Source organism: Python bivittatus, unplaced genomic scaffold (assembly GCF_059951505.1).
Source record: "Python bivittatus isolate LINGU-HERP-01145 unplaced genomic scaffold, Pbiv_v1 ctg000480_np1212, whole genome shotgun sequence".
Classification (NCBI taxonomy): Eukaryota; Metazoa; Chordata; class Lepidosauria; order Squamata; family Pythonidae; genus Python; species Python bivittatus.
Genome location: NW_028277075.1, coordinates 61820859 through 61845715, shown reverse-complemented (window position 1 = coordinate 61845715; position 24857 = coordinate 61820859). Strand labels below are relative to the sequence as shown.

The 24857-nt window shown below is 40.1% G+C and overlaps 2 protein-coding genes across 4 annotated transcripts in view; one reads left to right on the top strand and one right to left on the bottom strand.

Moving 5' to 3' along the window:
* LSP1 (lymphocyte specific protein 1) overlaps nt 1–16708 on the top strand; it is a 91671-nt gene extending 74963 nt beyond the window's left edge. Inside the window, exons 11-12 of one of the 3 annotated variants that reach the window (XR_003085088.2) lie at nt 15194–15513; nt 16116–16708. The gene's annotated coding sequence lies outside the window, so the exon portion shown is untranslated. Of the gene's footprint in view, nt 1–15193 lie in introns of all 3 variants that reach the window. The other 2 variants (XM_007431674.4, XM_007431675.4) reach the window with 2 other exon arrangements.
* On the bottom strand, nt 12–24037 carry PRR33 (proline rich 33). Its single transcript, XM_007431676.3, has 2 exons — nt 23860–24037; nt 12–5444 (listed from the first exon to the last, which is right to left on the bottom strand). The coding sequence occupies exon 2, from the start codon at nt 5434–5436 to the stop codon at nt 3871–3873; it is 1566 nt and encodes a 521-aa protein (XP_007431738.2). The 5' UTR covers nt 5437–5444; nt 23860–24037; the 3' UTR covers nt 12–3870.
* Between the last annotated feature and the right edge of the window lie 820 nt (nt 24038–24857).

Here is a 24857-nt window from a genome sequence, read left to right as displayed (position 1 = left end):
AAGTAGGATGACGTATTAAATATGAGCATTTGCAAATCCTTTTTGCGTATATAAAGTCAGTAGTATTCATTGACTCCTGACTTGCATTGCTATCAGAATTCTACAAGGGGGAGCAGAAATAGTTTTATGGAGTGGCTGCCAGTTAATTGTCATGTTCCTGCCTTGTTAAGATAATGGACACTTCAAACACAGACCTTTATTGGTTCTATCACATTTTAAACCCAAAAGCTAACCTGAGATTGGATTCAGTGCATCTTAGGGACAATTCACAAGCTGTATTTTAAGTGATGTATGGGACAGGCATATCTTTGCTTAGGGCAGCATTTCTCAGCTCTCTAGCAGCAATGAGAAGCAATTTGTTTTCATAGAAACACTTTATTCAATCTACATATTCAGGATTTATAAAAATTCTTCTCGAGTCAGGGTTTCATATGAACTGCTTTTAAAATGTGCGGGTCTTTAGCTGTGAAAAGAATCCTCTCAATGTTGCCGTAACAGATTCTGACAAACCAACCTAGTACTTATTCATGATAAGTTCAGAAAAAGCCCAGAGCACCCTTTGCTTCCATCATATCACTGTTCCTTTTCTTACCATATCCATATTCTGTCTCTTAGGAACCAAACTTTTCTATTTCCTCATTGCTTAACATACCTTCTCTGTTTCTTATATAATCATCTCAAAATATTGGCACTTACTCTACCAGACATTTGAAACCTTAATGTGATTTGTGTACTCTTTCTTTACTTAGAATTCTTTCACGACCCAACTAATGCTGTCTAAAAAACATCTTTGAAGATGTCTGAAACTGAACTTGGTTTTTACAACCATTTGAAAGAGTAAGGTAGCTTAATCAGTTCAGGACATCTTTATCTACTACTACACTGCCCTTAAAATTAGGACAAAAGTTCTTAAAATTAGTTTGTCTTGCCTGCCACTTTCACAATGGAGTATGTGATACCCTTAGATCCTTACCTATACATAAATTTAAGACATTGTTAATATAAATAGTGAGTAGAACACACCAATTAAAAGTGAACACAAATGTATCAGTTGACTCAGTTTGGTAAGTGGGTGGTATGAAAGCAGTTTTCCTGCATGCTGCAAAGTTTAACATTTTGATTCTTAGCCTTGAGGGACTACTAAAAATGTGTAGGAAAGTGGATAGGAAGTTGTGGTGTTCCATATATTCATACTAAAGGAGACTGAGCTCCTTGTCTTATATGCACATACCATTTGAGACTTCTTGAGGTAACAGGCAGCTGACACCAAAATCTATTTTCCAAATGATCTGATCAAAAACTATGATCTACTGCATGGCATACTATGAGAGTACAAACACTGGCGTAACAGAAAAGGATTAGGGGATTCCCTTTTCTCCCTTCTGTGATAGCATTTTGCGAAAGAACAATAGTAGCCTAAAATCTGCTATTTGGATCACACTTTTCTAACCATCAATGCTGGGATAAAAACTGGGCATAGAACTACATATTTATGTGATGAAACTCAACTCATAATTTTTCTCGCCAACCTGAATGTGGAGGTTGTGTGCCCTTTCCACAGCTTGGAAGGATTTAGTGACGCTCCTCCTTATCAACTCTTTCAAATCCAGTTTGAGTATAGATGTGTACACTCAAGCAACAAAAAATACTCCCATATCACTGCTTCACTTATTTGAGTGGTCCTATTCGACAGTAAATGAAGAATTTGTTTTGCATGATAATATGAGACTGGTGGACATAAAGATCAGGATGGAAACTGCAAAAATAGCAGGATGTAAACATTTGCTTTCATTCATTCTGAAACAGATTGTTTTTTCAACCCTGATTCAAAGATTAAGTTTAGTAATTCACACTACTTATCCACAATGTTGTGGAATGTGATGGTTGATCATCCACTGCTGCAATGAGGTGATTAAACAAGCAAAACATAAAAAGATAACTACAATCTCTTAAGTAGATGCTGTTTTAACTAGCTCCCATTTCTCAGTTCAAGCCATCCATTCTTGATCTGTGACTCTGTAGAGAAATAGAAGTGTGAGATTGGGCAATACATGGAGAAAACAGTAGCTGGGATATGCTACACTGATATTAGCAATTACTGTGTAGCATATGCATACACAGCTTGGCTCTATAAGGGGATAGCGACAAGGGCCCCCAAATTCACCTTGAGGTTGGCTTGATAGTCAAGACCTCATCTGGATTTTGGAAGGAAGGCTTTTCCCAAAATCTTCTCAAGTTTGCTTCTCATAGCTGATACTCATGTTTTACAACTACCAGTGGAAAAATGACAATGAAATGCCATTAATGCCAAAACTGCCAGATTTGGTCAGGTATAAAATGTCAAAAACCCATGGCTGTTTCCCTGCTATATCGGTAGGCATTGGCTATTTCCTGTTTTGCAGTTATTTTCTCATTTTGGAGATTAAAACACCAATTTAGCCATAGCATGATTGTAAGATCTTTCCACAAAAGAGGGATATAAACCTTTCATCCTTCTGTGTTTTTGCAGTATCTCAGTGGAAAACATTCTAGATGGCTAAGCAGTGCTGTTTTATGAATCCATGGCTAGTGATGGTGATAATGATAATGATAACAACAGTCCCTTTTTCCAGCCTCCCTCCATGGGTTAATTGTTGATAATAAAAGAAAACTTTTGCCACTCTTCTGGAACTGATAGCTTCAAGCACCGGGAATTGCCTGTCATCATTTAAAAGCTAGTCTGCAGGGCAAATTGTGGAACCTGATATTTGTGCAGGATTTTCACTTTTCTGATATTTAAAATTAGTCTGTAGCTGCTTTCTAGGGGAAAAGAGCCTTGACGTGGTCACACTGTATTTTGTAAATGGTTTAAATTGATTTCACTGCCGTTAAGAGTAGCATAGAAAGAGAAAATATTATCCTTACTCTTGTGGGATCAACACTGCTTGCCTTTTTCCCCAATTCAGTGTTTGTTTTATTTTGTGATGCTGCAAATGACATAACTACTAGAGCACCTTAAAAAAACACATCTCTTTATGAACTTGCCTATTCATTAAGGTCTGGCAAAGACTCTGTTCTAGGAAGCCTATATCTATGAGATACTAAATCTATCAATGGGCAGAGCAGGGTCCTTTGGATGGTGGAAGTGGAATTTTCTCTCAGAAGAGGCCTACCAGACCACTTTCTATACTCATGGGAGCTAGGAGAATTGTTTTATCTTTTAAATTTCATCTTTTTGGGATCTGAAGCCATCTTGAACCTTGTTCTTGTATAATTGTTGCTGATTTTAAACTGCAATTTTATGTGCTTATTAGTATTACAATTTAGATTTAGGCTGTGTATGAGAGTTTTTTTCTTCCTCCCACAAACATGAAAGTAGCTTGTGAAAACAATCATTGCTTCTACTACATATACTCCTATTCATCTTGTCCTCTACCCAAGAGGTCTAAAGCTCTGGGCAGCATTTAACCACAAAGGGGGATGGGGAGAGAGACTCTGAATTATGTGTACCATGGTGTGCGATGATTTCTTGATTCCATTCAAAATGCCATTTACTGGACATGGAAAGAAAGCCAAGAACTTTAGCATTATTCTAGAATAAAAGGTACACTTGGCTGAGCAAGACTACACATTTCTGTTCCATCCTATATTTATTTCAGCAGATAGGTTTACTTCTTACTGCCATATAGCCTGTTATTAAAACAGGGCTGAAATGAACCTCTCTCTCAAGCCCCATGTTAAACCTGATTAAAATAGGCATGTTCATCTTTCAGTACACAGACAATAACCCTGTGGGGGATTTTATTTTTTTCCCTCCCAAGTGCAGCTTTAGTAAAATCTGGATTTATTTCAGATTCTCTCAGCCTATTGATCTTCTTTTCAAGGAAACTTCTATTCTTCTCTTTCCTTCACCTGCCACCCAGATGCAGCCCTATGAAAACCCATCTGTGTTTCTTCAGGTGATTGGCGTTGGATACGACGCACTTCAAACAGAGTAGTGATCTTTGTCATGGGTTTGGAAGCCAGCTCTTTAAGCTTCCGGGCATCAAAGCGTGGCCTGTGGAGAAGCAGTGGTAAACGTCGCCGGAATGAAAACATTCCTTCTCTCCTTATTTCCTTTTCCTCAGCTGGTTGCCTTTTTTCCTTGTTGACTGTCATGTGGTACAAGACGGCATCCCACATCTTGATGGCTTTTGACTTGGTTCCTTTCTTCTCCTGACCTGGGTCATCTTCTGAGGCTTCAGTTATTGTCTTTTCTCTTCCTTGCTCTGGTTCAGATTCTGAAACTGGGAACTGAGGTACTTCGGATTCCACTACCAAGTGTTTTTTGAGGCGAGTCCAACCACTAAATTTGTTTTTGAGGGGTAATGCCGGCTTTGACTTGGGTGAGGAGCTTGCAGGACTCTGGGCGACAGGTGGTGGTGGTGGTGGTGATGATACAGCCAGATGGTCTATCCTTTCTGGCAAGAACGCATGCATACTGACAGTGGATGAAGCAGGAAGAAGTGTTTCTGGCCCCACGTACTGTGATGTGTTGGAACCTATCTGTCTCTGGACCTCAGTGTGTGATTCAGGACTTCTGCTGCTTCCTGGAGTCACAGTCCTGTCCAGCTGAAGAGTTGGGGATGTAACCACTGTATACTGCCTAGGGACATGGTGTATTTCAGTTTTCATTTTCCTGGTGGGAGGCTCAGGGGCCGCAGTAACATATAACTTGGGGGTAACTGGCCTGGGCTGCTGTACAAAAGATGTGTCATACATCTGGCTTGATAGTGAGGCTGAATGGTTTGTTTGCAAATGGACACTAGTTGGATATTCCTCCGGCTGTCCTATTAGTGGAGACCTAACCCTTGGTGCTTGCACGCTACGAAAAGAGGAATGGGTTTCAGCAACCTGAGTGACCGCGACTGGAGTCTCCACTTGAGGAGTGGAGGAAATGGGATGTTCATGAAAAACAAAAGCAGGGGACAAGCGAGTAGATGGGCCTGATGGAAGCTCTGTGGATTGCCTCAGTGACTCAGGAGTTTTCGGTCTGTGATGTGGAGATGTGGCGGGTGAGACTGTGAGCTTGAGATGCTGTGAAAGACTCCTCTGTTCTGTAATTGTGAATGTGAAGGGCCTTCCTTTAGGAAAAGGAGAAGGGACATGATGGATGATGGGCTTGATTGAAAAGCGGGGCGGAAGACTGATCGTGAGGCGTGCTTCAGTTTCTGTTGGCTTGAGTGGGGAAGAGCGCTCATTGTGCTCCAAGTCTGGGCTGGCTTCACTTACAGGAGACAGACTGGACCGGAATGATGTGGCTTGCTGTGCTGATAAAGTGGCTTTCTTCTTTGCTGCTTTTTTCAGGAGCTTCTGTAGCTTAAGGTTGTCTGTTCCAGGCTTTGGTAGAATAGGTGGTGGTGGAGCCTGTGACTGGAAAGCGACAGGTTCATGAGGTGGTGTTACCGTTATCAGCATTTTGCCCCCTAAATCAAAACAACAACAACAAAAAGGATATTTTTTAAGTTACTTATTTCAAGTTTCTAGCCTCCAAAACCCATAGGGTAGGTGAGATGTACATTTTGTTCAGGGAAAATTAAATCCATTAACAACATACCTATAAGGAATAAAACTGGCAGGATAGGAGCCACTGGCTCCCACGCCAGGCAGAACCATTATATCAGCACTGAGCAGGTGCCTTCCATTCTCAAGGCAGTGAAGAGAATGGGCCAATTTCTACTGAAAAATTATAGAATTTAAACTTTGGAACCCAGAGACTTATTTGATTTCTGTGTGCATGTGGCTTCTATCTTGTCTGCAGTAAGGGAACTTATTTAGCTATGTTGTTTCTGCTGTAAACAAGGTTCCTAAATACAGGACTGAGTGTCTGCAGAGTCAGAATTTATTGTCACATTTGGCACAAAGCCTGAAGTTACTATTTCCAAATAATTAAAGGTAAAAACTGCTTAAAAATGCTAAAACTTCTGGAGGAGACTTCAGATTGACATCCAATGGAAAAATGTGGAGATTGGGCTATGTTGTCTCTTTATCACATTGGGAAACTATTCCATTTCAAATACTTCACAAAAACTTCCAAAATTAATCAGAGTAGCTCAGATATGATGCTTTTCAATGGCTGGTTGACAAAATCAGCTTCTTGACCAGTGGCTTTAACCATCAAATGTAGATTAAAAATACTTATTAAACAATGAAAAGTTTTTATGATTCTGATCTAGCTGCCTTCAAATGTGTTAATTGTGCTCAAACATCCTGAGATAGGAAGAAGAATCTCACTGGCCTTGCCTGAATAGTTGTCCACCATAAAGAAAACGGAACTCCTTATGTGTAGGGTTCTAGCTCCCCATGAAGTCAGTTTAAGTACTCCATCTTTTCTGGAATCCTATATGCATAGAGTCAGTGCAAGCAGCCTTCTCTTTTTCAAATGTCCTTAACCAGTATATGGACATTGGGAAAAAGCTGGTGGCAAGGGGGCTACACAATTTTAAGAGATGATGCTATAGGTCTATAGCCACTCTATGGCTGCAATCATTAATGTGCACAAAGTGTTAGGGTTGTTAAATCACTCAGCTGAGATAAACTCATATCACTGCCAATATGTTTTATTTTCTGTGTGATTCTTCAGGCTTTCTTACCTAATTTTCCCCAATACTAGAATTGTACTTGGCTGACAGAAAAGCCCTTGACAGAAGAAGCTGCAGGGCAGAGGAAGAAAATAGGCATGTTCTCCTGACCTTTGGTTCTTTAAAGTCCTATTCATATGCTCTCCCACCCCCAACTCTCCAAATCAATGATATAGGCTTGTGTTTCAGGAGGCAAGCCAGCAACATCATGCAAAGCTTAGATCTAATTGTGTTTGAGACATGATACTCATTCTTGGAAACAAATCTTTCTCTTTGCATGCTGACAGCCCCAGTTCTGCTACAATATCAACCAAGGGTCAGCAAACTGTGAAATGTGGAACATGAGAGCCAAGAAGCTTATGCATGAATTGAATTTTAGCTCCTGGCAAGAAATGGTGTTGAGTTTCACTTGCAAAAGTTCATGAAGGCTATCCCTCATGCTTCTCCTTGGTGATTTGAGTGCTTATTTCAGCTGCTATAGTTTGCAAGCCAAAACCCATGGCTCAGCTGATAGTTGGTCCTCTAGGGAGGAGCTAAGCATCTACAGGAATGGAAAAGCCCTGTGTTTAGTGCATATCCCAAGCTTCTAATATGCAGAACAAATGTTTCCACTTGGCTTAAGCAGCATTTGCTTAAGTTGCAAGCCTGTCTTTCACCACAAACTCATTAACCTTCTGGATGAATTGTTGATCTGAATAAAGAGGCCCAGAATACATCTTTTGCAGGGTTACTGTAATTTCCAAGACTCATTTGTATATGCAACACACTGGCTTGAAAGTGCTTGGAAACACAATTCTGGAATCTAGTCATATGGCAAACAATTCATGGGTGGATAGCTCCCATGCTTCCCAGTGAATTAGAGGATGCGTCTACAAATGCCAAAAAGATTGCTAAAAATTGCAGCTGTGCACGGATGGCTTGCTACATACAACAGCTGCTAGACATAACCGCCACTTACATGTAATCTATGGGGTGTAGGTTGCAGACTGCTTCTATAGCTTTCAAAGGGTAATGTGCATATTTTCCTCTTATTTGGGACAATGCATGTGCTCTCTGTGCAAGAACAGCCTTGAATCAGCTTGTAAGGGAAGGATGATGACTCCTTCCCCATTTGCACAATAAATAATGAAATTTAGGAAACAAAATCCACTCTGCTTGTAACTAGCCTTTTGGATATTGGTTGCATTCACACATTATGCTTAAGCCATAATGTGATTTTATTTGGCTTTCGTTTTGTGTGATGTCTGAACTAAGCCACTTTCTCTGGGTATGAAAAGAATAGGGAAAAGGAAAGGATATGACCCCGGATAGACCAGGTTTAAAACTTGGAGAATTCTTTGTTGTGCTTAACAAGCATTGGGCGCAAAATCATGGCCAGGAGATGGACCTACATATAAGAAGTAGAATTCTATTTATTTACTCATTCAAAAGGTAAGCTGCTTTTTAGATTAAAACCTCAAGTCAGTGTACAACATAAAATAAATCATTAACATCTGGTATTACATAAAGTAGCATAATTAAATAACAGCATATATACAATAACACCCTATGAAAGCTTGCCTCAATTAAAAGCCAAGGTGATCAGGTTCATTTTTCTGGTCTAGTTGAAGTCCTCTACACTAGTTGATACCAGTTAGAAAAGAGTCCTACTAATAGAAAGCAGAATACTTCTGAGAAGGCCTTATCCTTTTTCAATTGCTTTGAGAGACAAGTCAATAATACCAATGGCTTTGATAGGTGGGCACAGAATTGGAATTATAATATGCTGATATTAAATGAAGAGTATGGGCAAGTTGGAATAGATAAATGAGAGCTTTAAATTAACCTAAATTCAAACTCTGTAAAGAATTAAAGAGTTTAAAGGCCAATATCAGCATTTTAAATTGGACTTGAAAATGGGTAACACTCAGCACAGCTGGATGACATATGTCATAGAGTCTGACCACCTGACATTTGTCTCTACTTTAAGTAGCCACGTTTTGTATCAGCAAGATAATCTGAACTGTCTTTAAAGACAGCCCACATAGAATATATTAAAGTAACTGCAATATGGATACTAAATGTGTGGCCTACCATTTCCAGATACTATCACAATTGACATAACAACCTAAGCTGATAAAAAAATTGCTCCTGGTGACCACCGCCATTAAACCTCTGCAGCTAAGGCTATTTCTGGAGTCCTAGTCAGGCATTTGACTGAATGTAGGTACACAGTTAGATTGTACATACAGGCCCGCTTCAACTGCCTACAACTTCTGTACATTGAGACCTCTAGTTGTATTTGCTTGAACCTAAACACAGCCTTTATCATTACCCTGAAATACAAGGAAACTGAATCCCATTATCTCCCTGAAAGGAAACTTGACAGAATTGAAAGAGTGCAATGTTGCCCACATATTGATGACCTCTCTGCAGTAATATTTAGGAGACTTCATTCAATAATTTTATCTTGCTTTTTTGTTTTTGTTTTAATCCACTTGGTGGATAAAGTCACTCAGCTTTGCTCAAAGTTGGATTTTAATTTTGCAGGTCCTATGCAGCTGACTAGGGCATGATCTTGTATCGATACCTGAGAGGAGTTTGATCCTGTTGATCTTGAGAAAATGGGTACTTGGCATTGTTGGTTTGACTACCCATGTTTCAGATCCTTGCTCCTCCTGGTTGTTTAAATCCTCCAGGGAGGTGGCAGATGGATGGATTCATGCAGTGATTCTTTGAGATAGGGGATGGTTCTGCAGGCTCTGACCGAGGTGCTGGTATGCCCCCTCCTTAAGGAGCCTTTGTTGGAACCAACAAATTTGGACAATTTTCATCCTGCCTCCAACCTTCCCTTTCTAGGGATCTAGCCTGGATTCAGGCCAGGATGTAGTACCAAAATAGTCTTGGTCACACTTATAGGTAAGCTCTGGTGGGCCTGGGATTGGGGGAGTGCATCCATCCTGGTTCTCCTTGATTCTCAATGGCCTTCAATACCATTGATCATGCTATCCTTCTGGACTAGCTCAGAAAGTTGGGAGAGGGAGGCACAGTGTAATGGTGGTTCTTCTTTCTCCAGGGCCCATTCTAGTTGGTGTTGAGTGCTGCTTTGTAGCATGCCTCAGGGCAATACCCTCTCCTGCTTCTTTTTAACATCTACATGACACCGTTGGGGGTAGTCTTCATGTACATGGGGTGCCATATATGAGGTAGGGCACAGCCTGGGGGTCCTGGACTCTCAGCTGCTATTTGAAGAGCAAATGGCAGCTGTGGCCAGGAAGGCCTTTGTCTAGTGTGCCAATTCTACTCATTCCTGAAACAGAAAGTCCTACTTGCAATCACTCACACCCTACTCACCTCCTGGCTGGCCTTCAGAAAGGCAGTAAAAATTTGGCTTTTTTCATCATGCCTTGGGGCCAGGATAATTGGAGTTCCTTTCTGGAGCGGGGCATGAATGTGAGTTTCTGGTCACCTATTAACTTCTTAATTATTTGTTTTGTTTTTCATGCACACCAAGAGTTGAAATGCTCCAGCTGGGTGGCCATATAAATTCTTTATATAAACAAAATTAAATGAATAAATATAGAAAATTGCCAACTTTGAAATCGTTCCTGAACTAGGTATGAAAGAGCAAAAAAACCTGTCACTTGGGCCAATCATTTCCTCTCAGCTCCACTTACCTCCCACTCAGATATGAGTGCATGCCAAATAAAAAAACCACAGAACCTCCATGAATCTGCGGCCCTGCTATATACCTATAAAAGACTGAAGACATCTTTGGCAGACCTTCTATGACTGCCTGTCTTTTTTCAAGCATAATGCATTTTTGGCAGACGTCAGTATCTAAAATCTTTACTGTGGTCATTCCATGAATTTATTTGAATGTTTCACTTCTAGACTGTCAAACTGTAAATCTGTGTGATGAAATGTTTGGTTTTGGTTCCAGATTTCTATTAATGCCAGTTTTTATGTTTTGAGCCAGACTTGGAGGAACTTTATTAACTTTTCCTTGAGTATATGTCACATGCTTGGAAGATAGGTGTGTTCCCCATTTATACACCACTCTCCAGGTCTGCTCTGAATTCTTCACACAAGGTTGAATAATAAAACACATTTTGCAGGGCCTTATTCCATATAGGCATTTTCATAACTGATCTCAGCTGTGTAGCTGAGTCCTTTTTTAAAAAGAAGCCTAGATAGTTTTGGGGTTCTCAAGCTGAAATGAAAACTAAAGCCAGAGAAGATGGAAAGGCCAGAACAAGCATTTATTTTATACCAATGCCAAATCACTTTGCTTCTTAAGGAGCACTTCTATTCTACTTTATGTCAACTGTATATCTCTAGCTTCAAGAAAGCAGAGTGTCAGGGTAAGAGATGGAATAGCTTGTGAGATGGAAAAGTAATCTGCAATCTGTGAGTCAGATACAGAACCAGCTGTTCAGCTTTGAGAGAAGAGTGAGTTATGAAGAAACTGGATCCTAGTGTTATTGGAGCTGAATTGCTAAGGTAAAACTGGAACCCCCTCTAATTTTTGCTGATGCTGTCATTAGACTTGATGGGAAGAAGAATGAAATAGCCTGATTAATGAAATCCACTTGCTACAAGCACAGTACTGTGCAGCAGATGAGAACCTCAGCTTTTTTTTTTTTTTTTTTTAGCATGGTGGTTCTTTGATGCAATGGGTAGGGAGAAAGAAGTTTTAGCCTTCTGTCCAGAAAGCGTTCACCTCACTTATTATTGTGACAACTCGGGAAGAATGAAAACTCTGTGTGTTAATCTTTGCTCATCCTGTAAGAACAGTCAATGAAATAGTGAGCTGATCACTACTGAAAATAACTTTTTGGGAGGATTTCCTTTTGTCAACAGAATGAACGATTAATCCACTGACGACCTTTTTTAAAAATAAAACACCAGTCTGACCAGCACTGTCTAGAGCAGCATTTTTCAACCTCAGTAACTTTGAAATGTGTGGACTTCTGCATGCTGGCTGGAGAATTCTGGGAGTTGAAGTCCACACATCTTAAAGTTGCTGAGGTTGAGAAACACTGCTCTAGAGCAATAGAAAAACAAAAAGCTAAAAGAAGCTGTAAAACTGCCTGAAGTGGGAGTGAGTCTCTGGCCCTGTGACGGACTTTGCTTCAGGCAGAGATCAGATGCTACTGGCAGCTGTGAGGGTAGAAAATAGCTCTTCTGAGGCTCTACCTCTATGCTGCTTGTTCAGCACCAGGTGATGAGAAGAATAGAAAGGAAGCTCCCAGCATGGATTTTTAGCTATGCTGTGGATGACCTAGTCATAACAGGTGTCATACTATAGAGTGCCAGCGATCTATACCATACCAATTACCATACTATAGATTTCCATTATTCCCCAAGGCCAGACAATAAGAACTAACAAAAGAGATGGAGAATGTAGGGAAGACCTTCCAGATTCCCCTTTTCTTTCAGACACATATATTGCTACTAGGAATACATTACAGAGAACCAATGTGAAATTCTTGGGTTTGAAGCGCTACATGCATGTTAGGCTATGAATGAGATTTGGTTTGAATAGGTTGATGTTTAAGCTTCCTTGGCTACTGAAGGATAGAACAATTACATTTTGATAGAGCACCTTGATCTCTTTGCTTCTCCATCCTCAACTAGGCAACAGATGCATGGACAGTGTATCTCCTTCCCTGATGATAGCTCATGTTTGGTTGTGTGTGTGTAAATATAAGAGTCACAGCCCAGTGACATTTTGTAAGATTCCAGAAGTTCTACCCTCTCACAGCTGCCTGAACTAAAAGTAGTTTTTCCCAAGCAAGAAACTCAGAGTTTTCATTAGCAGGATTTATTAATATGAAAATAGTAGTGATTCAAGAATTCTAGCAAGTGAGCTATTTTTAATTTAGAATGTATATATACACACACATTAGGGTGAAGATTAATGATAGAATCATAGGGTTTGAAGGATCTTGGAGGTGTTCTAGTTTAACCCCTGCCCAGAGCAGGAATCTTCAGACATCCCAGACAAATGGCTGTCCAACCTTTTGTTTAAAAACTTTTAGTGATAGAACACCTATGACTCCAGAGGGCCAGCTGTTCCACTGTTTAATAGCTCTCACAGTCAGGAAATTAGTCCTTATTTCCAGTTTGGATCTCTCTCTGTAAAGCTTCCACCTGTTGATTGTTGTTCTATCCTCAGCATTATGGAGAATAAATCTACACCCTCTTCCCTGTGACAGCTTTTCAAGTATTATAAAACTACTATAATGTCTCCTCTTCCCCTTTTCTTCTTTAGGTTAAATATACCCAGTTCCTTTAATAATACCTCAAAGGATTTTCCTCAGCCCCTCACCATCTTTGTCATTCTTCTCTGCACTCTTTCCAGTTCCTCAGCATCCTTGTTTATGACAATGAGGATTTGATGCAGTATTCCAGGTACAGTCCAATCAGTACAACCTAGAGGGAAACTATAACTTCCCATGATCTGGACACAATGTCTGTATTGATGCAGTCCAACACTGCATTGGCTCCTTTGTGAGCTGCAACACACTGCTGGCTCACACTGTATTTGTGGCCTACCAGGAGCCCAGATCCTTCTCACGAGTACTACTGCTGAGCTAGGTACCACTATCTTATAGGTGTGTATCTGTTTTTTTCCTAAGTGCAGAACCTTACATTTCTCTCCAGTGAACAGCATTTTGCCAGATAGGGTCCAACGTTCAAGTCTATCAAGATACTTATTAACCTTGAGCCTATTTCCTGAGATGTTAGCAGTCAGCCCCAGTAGTGGGGTCATAGTGGGATCATCCTTCCCACATTGTTTCACTTTATCAAGAAAAAGGGTATGGTCAATGCTATCAAATGTCTTACTGAAGTCTAAGTATACTATATTCACAGCATCTCCTTGGTCTACTAATCTAGTCACTCTGTCATTAAAATTGGTTTGGCATGACCTATTTTTAAAAAACCCATGCTGGCTTCTAGTAACCTGCAAGCCTCCTGCTTGAGAATCTTTTCTAGGATTTTCCCAAGTGTTGATGTCAAGCTGATTAGTCTGTCATTTCCTAAGTCCACTGTTTCTCCTTTTAAAAGATTGAAACAGTGTTAGCTCTTCTCCAATCTTCTCGCAGTTTCCTTGTACCCTACAGATTCTCAAAGATTACAATCAGTGATTCTGAGATCACAATCGCCAGTCCCTTCAGCCCCCTAGGATGAAATCCATCCAGCTTCAATGACTCAAATTCATTCAAAGCAGCTAGGTGTTTTTTAGGTTTCTGCCTGCCTGCAGTTGTAGAATCATGTGGTCACTCTCTCCCAAGGCTCTTACATTTCCTCAACATTTTTTTTTCCTTGTTAGAAAGTATTAAGACCAGGATAGCTGAATTTCTTTCTTACAACTTTATGGTGCCCTGGAGAGGAGGCTCATCTCTGTTCTAAAAAGTGGGGAGTCTGCATCTGTGGGTTGCTTGTAGGATGGTTGCTTGAATCCTTATCCTTTCACCCTGCTAAAGCAGTATCTGAAAGTGGCAAAGTGCTACTTGTCAATATAGACCAGGAATGGAAAAGTTATTATTCTCCAGCATGGACATTGGTTATACTGAGGCTGATAGGCCAATAATGTACTTTGATATATGGCAGCTTTCAAAATACTTTTTCTCCCTACAACTTGTACCCAGTAAGAGTGGATGTCAGCTCCTAACTGCTATACACATACTGATGAATTAATATATGCATTCATTCAGCTTGGCATGTCAATGACTAAAGGCTCTTAACAGTTTACAAAAGAAACCAATTTAAATGGGAAAGTATGAACAATAGTTAACATAGAAATTAAGAGGTAAATCAAATAGAATTCACAATGAGGATTGACAGAATTAGCAGTTAAAAGCCTCTACAAAAAGATGTGCTATAACGACCACTTTAAAAGCTGATAATGATGTTAGGTCCCTCAAAATGATAGGGAGTCCATTCTGAAGAGCAGCAGCAGAGGAGGATTGATTCTGAGTCCTCACCAGACGAACTCACAGAAACTTTAGGTGAACCTCCTCAGAACTTAATAAAAGTGAAGGTCTGGATGGGTGTCTGGATCTAAACTATGGAGGGCCTTCAAGGTAACGACCAGCACTTTTGCTGGGAAATAAGTTGGCAGTTTTGACGTAGAATGTGGGAAACACTCTGTGGAATATTTTTTTAAAAAAAGTAATAGCCAAATAATTATTTTACTTGTGTGGGTAGAGGGTCCCCATCCCATTTGTCAACCACTAAATGCAATACTGACAATAAAGAAAAGTGTCAGCAAAGACAGCACAATCTGTGGGAAAATGCATTCATATCAATGATTGATCATGCTTCTGTATTTTTGTCTGAGAAAAGTTAGTTCTTACTATGCCTGGTGGCAGTACTCATAGTCTAATGTTTGTGGCATCTACTCATATGTTCTCATAGTTAGTCTGGGTGTTGGCCTCTTGGATCAGGAAAGTATACATGATAGTTACAATAAGCATTTACATTAAATACATTCTTCTTATGCAGAGGTATGAAGATACTGGGCATCCCCTTGGGAAATTCATTTCAGTTACAACTATGTGTTACCATTTTAGGGTGAGTATTTTTTTCTTTTTTCTTTTTTGCAGCTCAGCTTGGATACCTGAGACAGTACTTCACGCAACGCTGATGTTTCCCGTGCTAAAAGGGAACTGTAGTGAAAGGATTTCTTCCCTTCCTAGTTCAAATTGGCAATCTGCTTTAAAACCAGCTATTGATTTCTTCACAGATGGGAGCGTTTCTCCAAGCTGACTTCATTTGGACTTAGACTTGGCATCAACTCAAGTAGCAATAATGAATTTAAAACCCTTTCTAGATCAGATTTTCATTATGAGAAATTTAACTTGTGCGCTCTATTGAATCTTCTTCATTTTTGAACCAAATTCCTAGCCTTGTCTAGGAGAAACAGGTGAAGCTTTTTTTCTCTTATCTCTTTACACTCTCAGTAACCAGGGAGGAATCTTCAGCATCAAGATAGCTAGAAATAAATTTCTGAGATCTAAGCAGGAGAACAAAAGTAAATATAGAGATAACATTGAGGTGGAGAGGGGTAAGAACCTGCAGTAATGTAGCTGATGCTAAGGATTCTTGTATTACTCAAGCCTATCAAATGGCAAGAGATACCAGTATCTCTATTCTTGACCATAAGATGATGTTTTGCAAGTGGGATCATAACTTCTTAACACCGTTCTTTTAAACATGAGAGCAATACCACAGAATTCTAAATTGAAGATTGTTTTTGTCTCATTGTGTTTAAATATTGCCCTTAGTATTCTTTTTGGAAAGAAGAACAAAGCCATCCAATCAAGCTAGGTAAGATTTCTAAGATGGCTTTTGTGGTGAGACATCACTTGTTTAAGTTAGGGTTGTCCTGGCTAAAAAGCACTTCAGGAAATATATTCTCCCAAAGTGCCTATCCTAGCCACAAAATAAAAACCATTTTGGCTTGCTTTGCTTTTTTTGTCTGATAGCTGATTCATATGAACCAACTAGAGCCTTTATTCCCTTCAGGTCTGTTCTCCTCTCAGATGTAGACACTGAAAATGAGCTCCACTGGAACACTGCACTCTTTCTTGAAGTATTCTCTGAAATATGGACCTGAAAGTACATGCGGGATATTATCCTGAGCATGAGTGGAGATCCAATACACCATTTGACCTTGGCACCTCATATCTAAACCATTCTTGCCTTGAAGGAGACTTGAGGCAACTGGGGTGAAATTCTCATTGTGGTACATTTGATGAGATGAATGGCAGCTCCTGGGGACAAGCCAGATTAAAGGACAATCCTTCACCTGCCCCCAAAAGGCTGCTAATACATTTTAGTTGACCTCAGATGAACAGATCCATTCCTAGCAATATAAATGCATCTCTTTGCCTGTCGATTACAAATAGTACTTGCCTCCCTGTAGTTAAAAAAGAAATTTGGCCATTATATCCTGCTTCTCCTAAGACTTGCATCTAGAAAACTTAGTTCTTTTCTGTATCTTTCATTTTTCTTTTGCTTTCATCTGTTAACTTTGTGTGATCTGGAATGTTTCCTAACCATTTAATAAAAATTCTGTGAAACATAAATGAGTCCTGTAGTGTCAATTACATTGAGTTCACACAGGCTGAGCTGTGGTTTAACTGGTTTGTTGAATAAATAACAATTGGCTGAGTTGCACTGCATATGAAACTCTAAATCATGGTTTACAAATGGCAGTGATTGAGTTCATGCAATATGCTAATTCAAAATCAAATTAATCATATTATAGGTGGATCACCATGTTTTGCTAAACCATTATTTTCAAACCTTTGGCAATTCTCAATTTGCTAAACTCTGAATTTGAAGTAAATTCCAATTTACTGTAAAGATGTTTATTAGAAGCAAGAAACTTTGCATGCTTACTTAGGAGGAAAGAACAAATCTAAATGTATTTGAGTTGAAAGGTTATTTCTCCTGATCCTATGCATCTACTGCTTTTGAGATTTACAAACATTTAAAAATACTTAAAAGTAAAGTCAATTTCCAAGTGACTTAATGTATTGGTATTTTTGTATAGATCAGCTCTACATTTAAATTTAATATACCACAATGATTCTATGAAGAGCCTAATTATGCACAAGTAATGAAATTATTCTTTTAGTTTTAGTTTTTTTTTTTTTAAGTTTTTCTCAAATTTCTCCCCCCATACCTGGCTTAAAATAGTATCTTTCACCCACCCACCCAAGCTTAAACATGTCCTTAAATTTTTCCAGAATTTTCAAGGAAGATTGAAATGATACACAATGTCTAAGAACAAGATTGGAAAGAATTACAGCCTACAGACTGGAGTAGATGCTTCTCAGTCTTGGTGTTACTAATGACTTTTACATCAGCAAACTTTCATTAACGTTACCAAAGTTCAGCGAACTACTTAACATACGTGGAAATCAGCAACACTAATTTTTCACCTGAATTCTATGTGAAGGTGTGTCATCTATTACCTGGCAACTAATCCAATTTTACAGTGTATAAACTTCTGAGGACCTTAGCCAGTGTAAATGGATCTGTTTAACAATGTAAAATAAAACAGTGTTTGACAAGGCTCTAGAACTCTGGTAGCTCTGAAGGTGAATGCTGATCATAAATTTGATGTATTGAACTGAAAAAGACTAATGATGGTAAAATATTCTGCTAGGTAATTAATACTGTATTTTTTAAGAGAAGAGGCTGATTTCATGCTATATTTGATATAGATTTTAAACATTTTAAAAATCCAATTCAAATTGTACTCGTTATTCCACAAATCTGTTTTCTCAAGATCTCAGTGTTGAATTACACCAAGTTCCTAGTTCAGCAACAACCTGTACTTTCAAGCATATCAAGAATATCTTTCTCCCTTTGGATCATTCTTCATGTAATTCTTCAACATTTGAACAAAGAACTGTCCAGTATTACATAGCCAATTACAGAAAAGGAAAAGTTCTTTGGGAGAACTTTGGCTCAACTTTAATATAACTGATAAAATCATTTTGAAGACTGTTATCAATGATGTTCATTGCACTCAGATCTAATATTACATATCCAATGATTTTACTTTTATTGAGTTGGGGTGTTCTTGGTAGTACTTTTTAGTCTGCTACCTGTAAATTGAAGGTAATGAGCTAAGATGGAAAAACGATATGGGCTTACTAAACACACATGAATGACTTTCCTCCTATAAGACAGTCTCTGTGTTCAATAAGTCTCTAAAACACATAGCTGCTAGACACTCTCATTTCGCCTGACTTGGGAAGGTATATTTATCATCTTCAGAACAAGCCAGGATATCAATGCAACTTCAGATAACTGCTTATTAGTCTTATTTGTTCCAGCTATCCATAGCTTCCCAGTTAAGATAAATGGGAAATACTGCTAAATGGAAGACTTCCTAGCTTTTTTTGCTCAAGGAGGGAAGAATTCTGTGTGAGGATAAGCAGTTTGTTCACCATCTGAATGCACTAGAACTCAATTATCAGAAAACTAAAATCACGGCATTTACCAAAAGGCCAAAGAGCCACTCCTGGAGCATAGATGGCTTCCATAGATGGAAACAAGTCTCTTGTTTCAAATAAAGTAGTGGAAGCTAGAGTGTGGATGACTATACTCGCCTATTGGCTCAGACTATCCTTTTTCCCCCTTTTTAATTGACTGTACCCCACCTTCCTTATGCTGGTCTAAGACTGTAATAAAAATTGGATTTGATCTGAATGCAATCAGTGCTTACCATTATATATCTGCATCTCAGCCATGCCCTTTCTTTGAAGCATGGGAGGACAGAATAATAGACTAAACAGATGAATTCAGGGAATTCTAGAGAAGTTGAAAATAATTTCAAGCATGGGCCTAGTAGTCTAATCTCCAGTTTTACGTGGCTTTGTTTAGACAAACAGACACACAAAACTCCAGCTGGTTAATATGAGCATACATTCTGCCACTACTTCGTGTCCCATACTGCTGTTTAAATATGGCTGGTGCACAGGATAGTTTACTACTTCTAGTGTCAGGAATTGATTCTGAAATGACTGCTTACCTAGATTCACCTATATGCAGCATTTGACTAATAGGAGGATCCCCTGATCATTTGTGATGGTTCCCTTAGTTATTGTTTTTAGAAAACTCTTGGTGGGGAGTGATTTCATTAAAATTGGGAAGAATGGGGGTGCAATTTGGGGAGGATTCTGCCTTGTAGGAAGAATATAGCAAGAAAGAGACTAATCTGGCCTCCTCTTAGCATCCAAAGAAGTACACATTTACTTTAACTCAGTTGCCACTGAAATCACGGCAATCTTTAAGTTTCAGTTGTCTGTTTGTAAAACAGAAATATTTCCCAGGGTAAGCATGAAAATGATCTATTCCGGAGAACACTGCATTTTTTGACATGTTTTTCATTACCATAAAAATGAAACAAAAATTAAAGCACTTTCCTGTAGCCAATGGCAACTGAAAGATATAATGGAGAAGTTACTCAATTTTGTTGCTGCTGATGTTAAACCATCAGAGACACATGTTTCAAGGCGAAGCTATAAATTAAGGAAGAATAGCACTAAAAACTTTCTGCAGTATATGGTTTATAAGTACATAATAAAGAGACTGATACTGCAGTTGCATTATACATTTTTTAAAATGCACAAAGCAATTCTTAAAGTCAGGTTGAGTTAGCACAGCTACCATTGGAATGTAACTAAATGACAACAGATTTTTCATCAACAAATGAATCGACCAAAGACGGAAGTTCCGGATGAAACTGCTAATAACTGCAACCTGATGGGATGTAATTTAATTGAAATTTATGAATATACTGTGAAATGATTGGAAGGAGTTGGACCTCCTCTAGATATTGCATTTTCTGAAGTCAAAACTTCAGAGAATGAAATTTGATGCTGTTGCAACTGTCATGATAAGCAGAGAATTTGAATTAACTGGTTTTCATAATTGACTTGTCTTGTAAGTAAATGAGTTGCTGATAGAGTAACTAAGTAACAGTTGGCTCACATCTGGTTGTGGTGGATAAATTTCCTAGACTTAAATTTGCAGGATATTTACTTGTCACCCTTTCCTGAGGAAGAAACTCATGAATTGGAAGTATCTACAGTTCACCCATCTGTCCATAAAGGTGCATGCTTGCATGCACGCACACCCACACACATACTTGGTTCTTATTGTTGCAACTTTTTTTTAAAAAAAGAGTGTCCTGCTGACTGGAGGATAAAGTTGTCTCTGTACAAGTGTCCAGTAGGTTTCCTCAAAGTGAGTGCGAGTGAGCTCAAATGTGGAGCCATTGCTACCTAGACTTACAGATTCATATTTAGGCATGGCTGTACAAAAGAACAGAATGGGATCCCACACGTGAGCTTAAGATTTTCAAGGAATGGGTGGAGCAGGTTCAAGTTGAACTACAGCGATTGCTGTCTGTTCTTCCTTGTAGGAAGCAAGGACATGAATATAAGGCTTGTGATGCTAAACAAAGACATAACACAGATATATTTATTTATTTGCTTGAAAGGCAGAAACAAAAAGACAGTAGTATGCACGTTCTATAAGTCACCTAAGATTTTGCCTTGGGAAATTCTGTGAAACAAGACAAATATGAATAGAACGCGCCTAGGAAACAGACAGCTCGTCTGCACATTATACCTGGAATCCACCAGATACATGCCCTTTAAGACCCATCACCTCAGCTAGCTTTCCCATTGGTTAAGGATAATGTGAGCTATCATTTAATGCATCTTGAAGACATTAGATTGGGGCAAACTAATAGACTAGTAACTGAATCATGAATAAATATTGGCCTAGTAGATGAATCATGAATAAAATTCTAAGTTAATCTATGGATTTGGCTGATGATGTGAAAACATATCTACCATATATCTACCATAGTTTGTTTGTTTATTTAAATTTCTATAGCCACCCATCTCAACCAAGTGACTCTGGGTGGTGAACAATCCTAACAACAATTAAAACAAGTACGATACAGCACAAAATAAAGATATATGGCAGCTGAGAAAAAATATCCCATAATTATCAGTATAGCCAAGAAACAGGGCCCTTAACACATTCGAGGCCTCAGCTGGTTTCATGAGATACGCAGAATGTGCATGAAGTGGAAAACTGCTTATTCCAGTTAAAATGAATGGATTGTCTAGCTCAGTACATTTCCTTTGACTTGACAGGAGTTTTTCAGAAACCTCCCCTAGCCTAGCTGCCTTAAGTCTATGAACTTGAGATGGCAGGGGTAGAATCAGGGGCATTCTATATATAAAGCATGCCTTTTGTTATTAAACTGTTAAAATTTCAGCTTAATTTCACTCTCAGAAATTCTTTTCTATATTCCCTTATCTTCTGAGCTACGACAGATGGGTTCTGCTCAGCGGCACTGCAGTTTGTGGAGAATCTTGTCTAAAGAGGCAGACTTGTAGGGATGAATTCATTTCAGGAACATTTGCTAAAATTGGCCTTGGCAATATGTTTAAAATTACTTTTTAAATGCCTCAGTATTAATTTTTATTCCTGGTGTAGTACTATATGAGTTTTAGTTCTCTTCAGCTGATTTGAGTTCATTTGCCCATAAAAAGTCAGGATGAAAACACTGAAAACAAAGAAAGAAAGAGAGAATTCCACCAACTATTCTACTACAATTTCTCTGGGGAGTCTAAACCTGTGAGATGAACAGTCCAAATAAAGATACTCCTAATTACAGCATCTGAAATGTACCAAAAAACAAGATAATGCAGAGATGTTATCAGGCAAGCTTTTGGGACTAAATGTCCAGGTGTCCAGTCAGTAGGGAAAATGGAAGGGTTCCTAAAAGAAGAATGCTGGCTTACCAAATTTCAAAGTATATATTTTATCATTTCAAATGTCCTGCCCTCTTTAGATCCAGGAATAAAATTACTTATCTGCATTACTGGGTACACTACTGTGATGTTCTGCTCCATTTTCTGTCATACATGTTCACAAGGATAATCAATCGTTGGGATGACATACAGGTCTACAAGACACCCTGAAAAAATCAGGCACGTGGGAGAACTATCGATTGGAAGATGAGAACAATAAGAATCTCACTATCACCACATTGAAAGGCACCCCAATTTCACCCTTTGCTGCCAGGGGTAATTTTGCTGCCAACTGAAACTTGAATGGAATCACGGATGCACCTGGGAAGCAGGCAATTCATGCATGATGAATGAAATGCACCAAGCTGAAGTACTGTGTAAGAACAGGACCAGCCCAGACATTTTGCTGCAGGAACGAAGGGCACAAAGCTCCTTTTGGTGTATAGAAACTGACTGTGCAGGCCAATGAATCTCTGTTCAGTACTAGAAACAGGACAGCCTTTTCTGCTGCACCTGAAGGCAGCCGATTAACTGAGGAGGTGCAGAGTAAGTTGCATGGCACATTCAGCTTGGTTCTCCAACGCTTGCCACTGCGTCCCAACCCCCGGCACCTGCCAGATGAAACCGTTATTGCAACAAACGGTAGGGCTGCCCCTAAATAAGAAGTAAAAAGCGATCAGTAAGCTAATCGTTTTAATTGAGACATGCCCATCTGGGTTCATCTTTAAGCAGCCGCTAGAAGGGTTTGCTTTTGTTTCTTTGCTGCAACAAATAATGCAACCCTATAGACATCTACTTTTCAGCCCAATGGCCTATAAACAAATACAGAACTGCAGACTAACATGGATATTCATCCCATGCTACTTCAAAGAGATTCTCAGCCGTCTCTTTCAACTCTTAAAATGAAGCCTACAGTACTGTAGTGTTCTTCTTTTTTTTTTTTAAACAATCTTGGCTAATAGATTTTAATTGCAACAGGGGTTGCATCTAAAGGCAGTCAGGCAGTCAAGGATTTTGGTGAGATGCTGCCTACATTTGTATAGACAAGTCAGAGAGTCAGTACGTTATCTCCGCTGCTTGTCCTTATCCATTTTCTAACTATTTTGCAGCCTCGCATCCTATTAAGAGGCCAGGTCCGGAAAGAAGTTTCCTCTCCACGAGGTGCCCAGCATGCCCAGCACACAAATCCCAGCCACCAAACCTCCCTTATATTCTCCAGGGTGAGGCAAGTGACGTGGATCTGACAGAGGGGACTATCTGAAGCTCAGGGTTGACCTGTGGAGTCCTTGGTGCTCTCCAAGCTTGGCGGCTTGCTTGCACTAATGGTGCTACTTAGTTGGGTAATGAAAAGTCTGCAAGCAAACCACCAAGCTCGGAGAGCACCAAGGACTCCACAGGTCAACCGTGAGCTACGTATATTCTCTTCTATCGGAGCCATGTCACTTGCCTCACCCAGGAGAATACATTGCACGGTACTGGGCAATACCGCACGAGCCGCCAGCCAGGCTGTGTAAGTCGCATTTAAAACCCGGCAAGCAATACCGAAGCCTAATCGACAAGCTGTTTGCCCCGGAAAGCATCTGCTTATGCAGAGTTTAAAAGAAGGCGAACACGGCTGACCAATGCGAGGATCGCGCACGGAAGAGCAAGCCACCTGGCAGCTCACTCAAGATCCCAAAGTTTCAAATCAAAGACAAAGTAACTTCCCATTTCTCACTCTCTCTCTTAATGCCTCTCTTCCTCCACCCCCCCCCTTTTTTTGCCCCCCTTCGATACAGTTGAAACATTTGCCTCGCCAGCAGAACCTGGTTCCTCGGCGGCTCCTTCACCTCGGGGGAGAAGGATTTCTTTCTACAACCGCAAGAGAGACGCCAGAATTGGGGGAAAGGCGGCGGCTTTGCTCTGCATTACTGTACCTGGTGAATGTTGCCGGAGGGTTAAAGGCTGCAGCCCGCCGCGCTCCGCTCCGCGGGTTTCAAACCCTGTCGGTGCATCCTTGCTTGGACTCTTCCCTTGGAAGCCAGGGAGAGGGGGAGGCTGACTGATGCCCAAAATAAAACCTGCCCCCGCAGCTCCTTATCGAAAGAGCCTTCTCCCTTCTCACAGGCTGGTAGAAAGAGGCTGGTGGAGGGATCGACTCCTCTGAGCAGCGGAAGGCTCCCCAGCAAGGGAAACTTGCCAAATCGGGGGGGGGGGGCTACAAGGCAACGGGGATGACAGGCGCATTGCTTTGGAAACCGGGGTGCAGCGGGAGGCCGCTTATAGCTGGGACGCGCGCGCCCCCTAGAGGCAGAAAGACGTAAGACTCCCGCCCGCTTGGTCCTTTTCTTGCGGACTGAGCGAACTCCAGGGACTTCGAACCTTCAGCCTCTCGCTCCGCTGCCGCGCTGCTGGATGATTGGTTCATGCAGAAGCGGCCTACCGGACCGGCCTTTCAGATTTTTCTTATGAAGAGAAAGAAATCCATCCTTGGCTCTTTCCATCTCTCAGTTAAAAGCATCCCTTTCCAAGCGAGGATCTTTGAACTGTTCTTCAAAGCGGCAGTTCCCATCAGTCAGCAATAGCTTTCCCAACCAGAACATGCAAACGTTTAACCACATACCCAATTGTTTCAGTTCTGTTTGGTCTGTCCCAAAACATTAAGGATTGTATTGCGCTTACTGTGTTATTATTAGCAATATATCAATGACCATATTATGTTGTTATAGATGATGCAATGGAGGATGCTTTAGATCAGAAACCAAGCTTCCGTCAGGGTAATCTTTTAAAACTTCTTGGTATGGTAAGGCCAAGTCTATTCCCGCTCCTGCCAGCCTCTCCACTGAGTAATTGGCAGAACCTGAAGTCCTGCTTAGCTGCTCTGATGAACCCAATTACTTTCTCTTGCAGTTCAGGCTGGGCCTCCCCTTAGTCC

What these genes read in the sequence shown, in the direction of transcription:
- PRR33 (XM_007431676.3), bottom strand. Translation starts at nt 5,436, where the DNA reads ATGCTGATAACGGTAACACCACCTCATGAACCTGTCGCTTTCCAGTCA.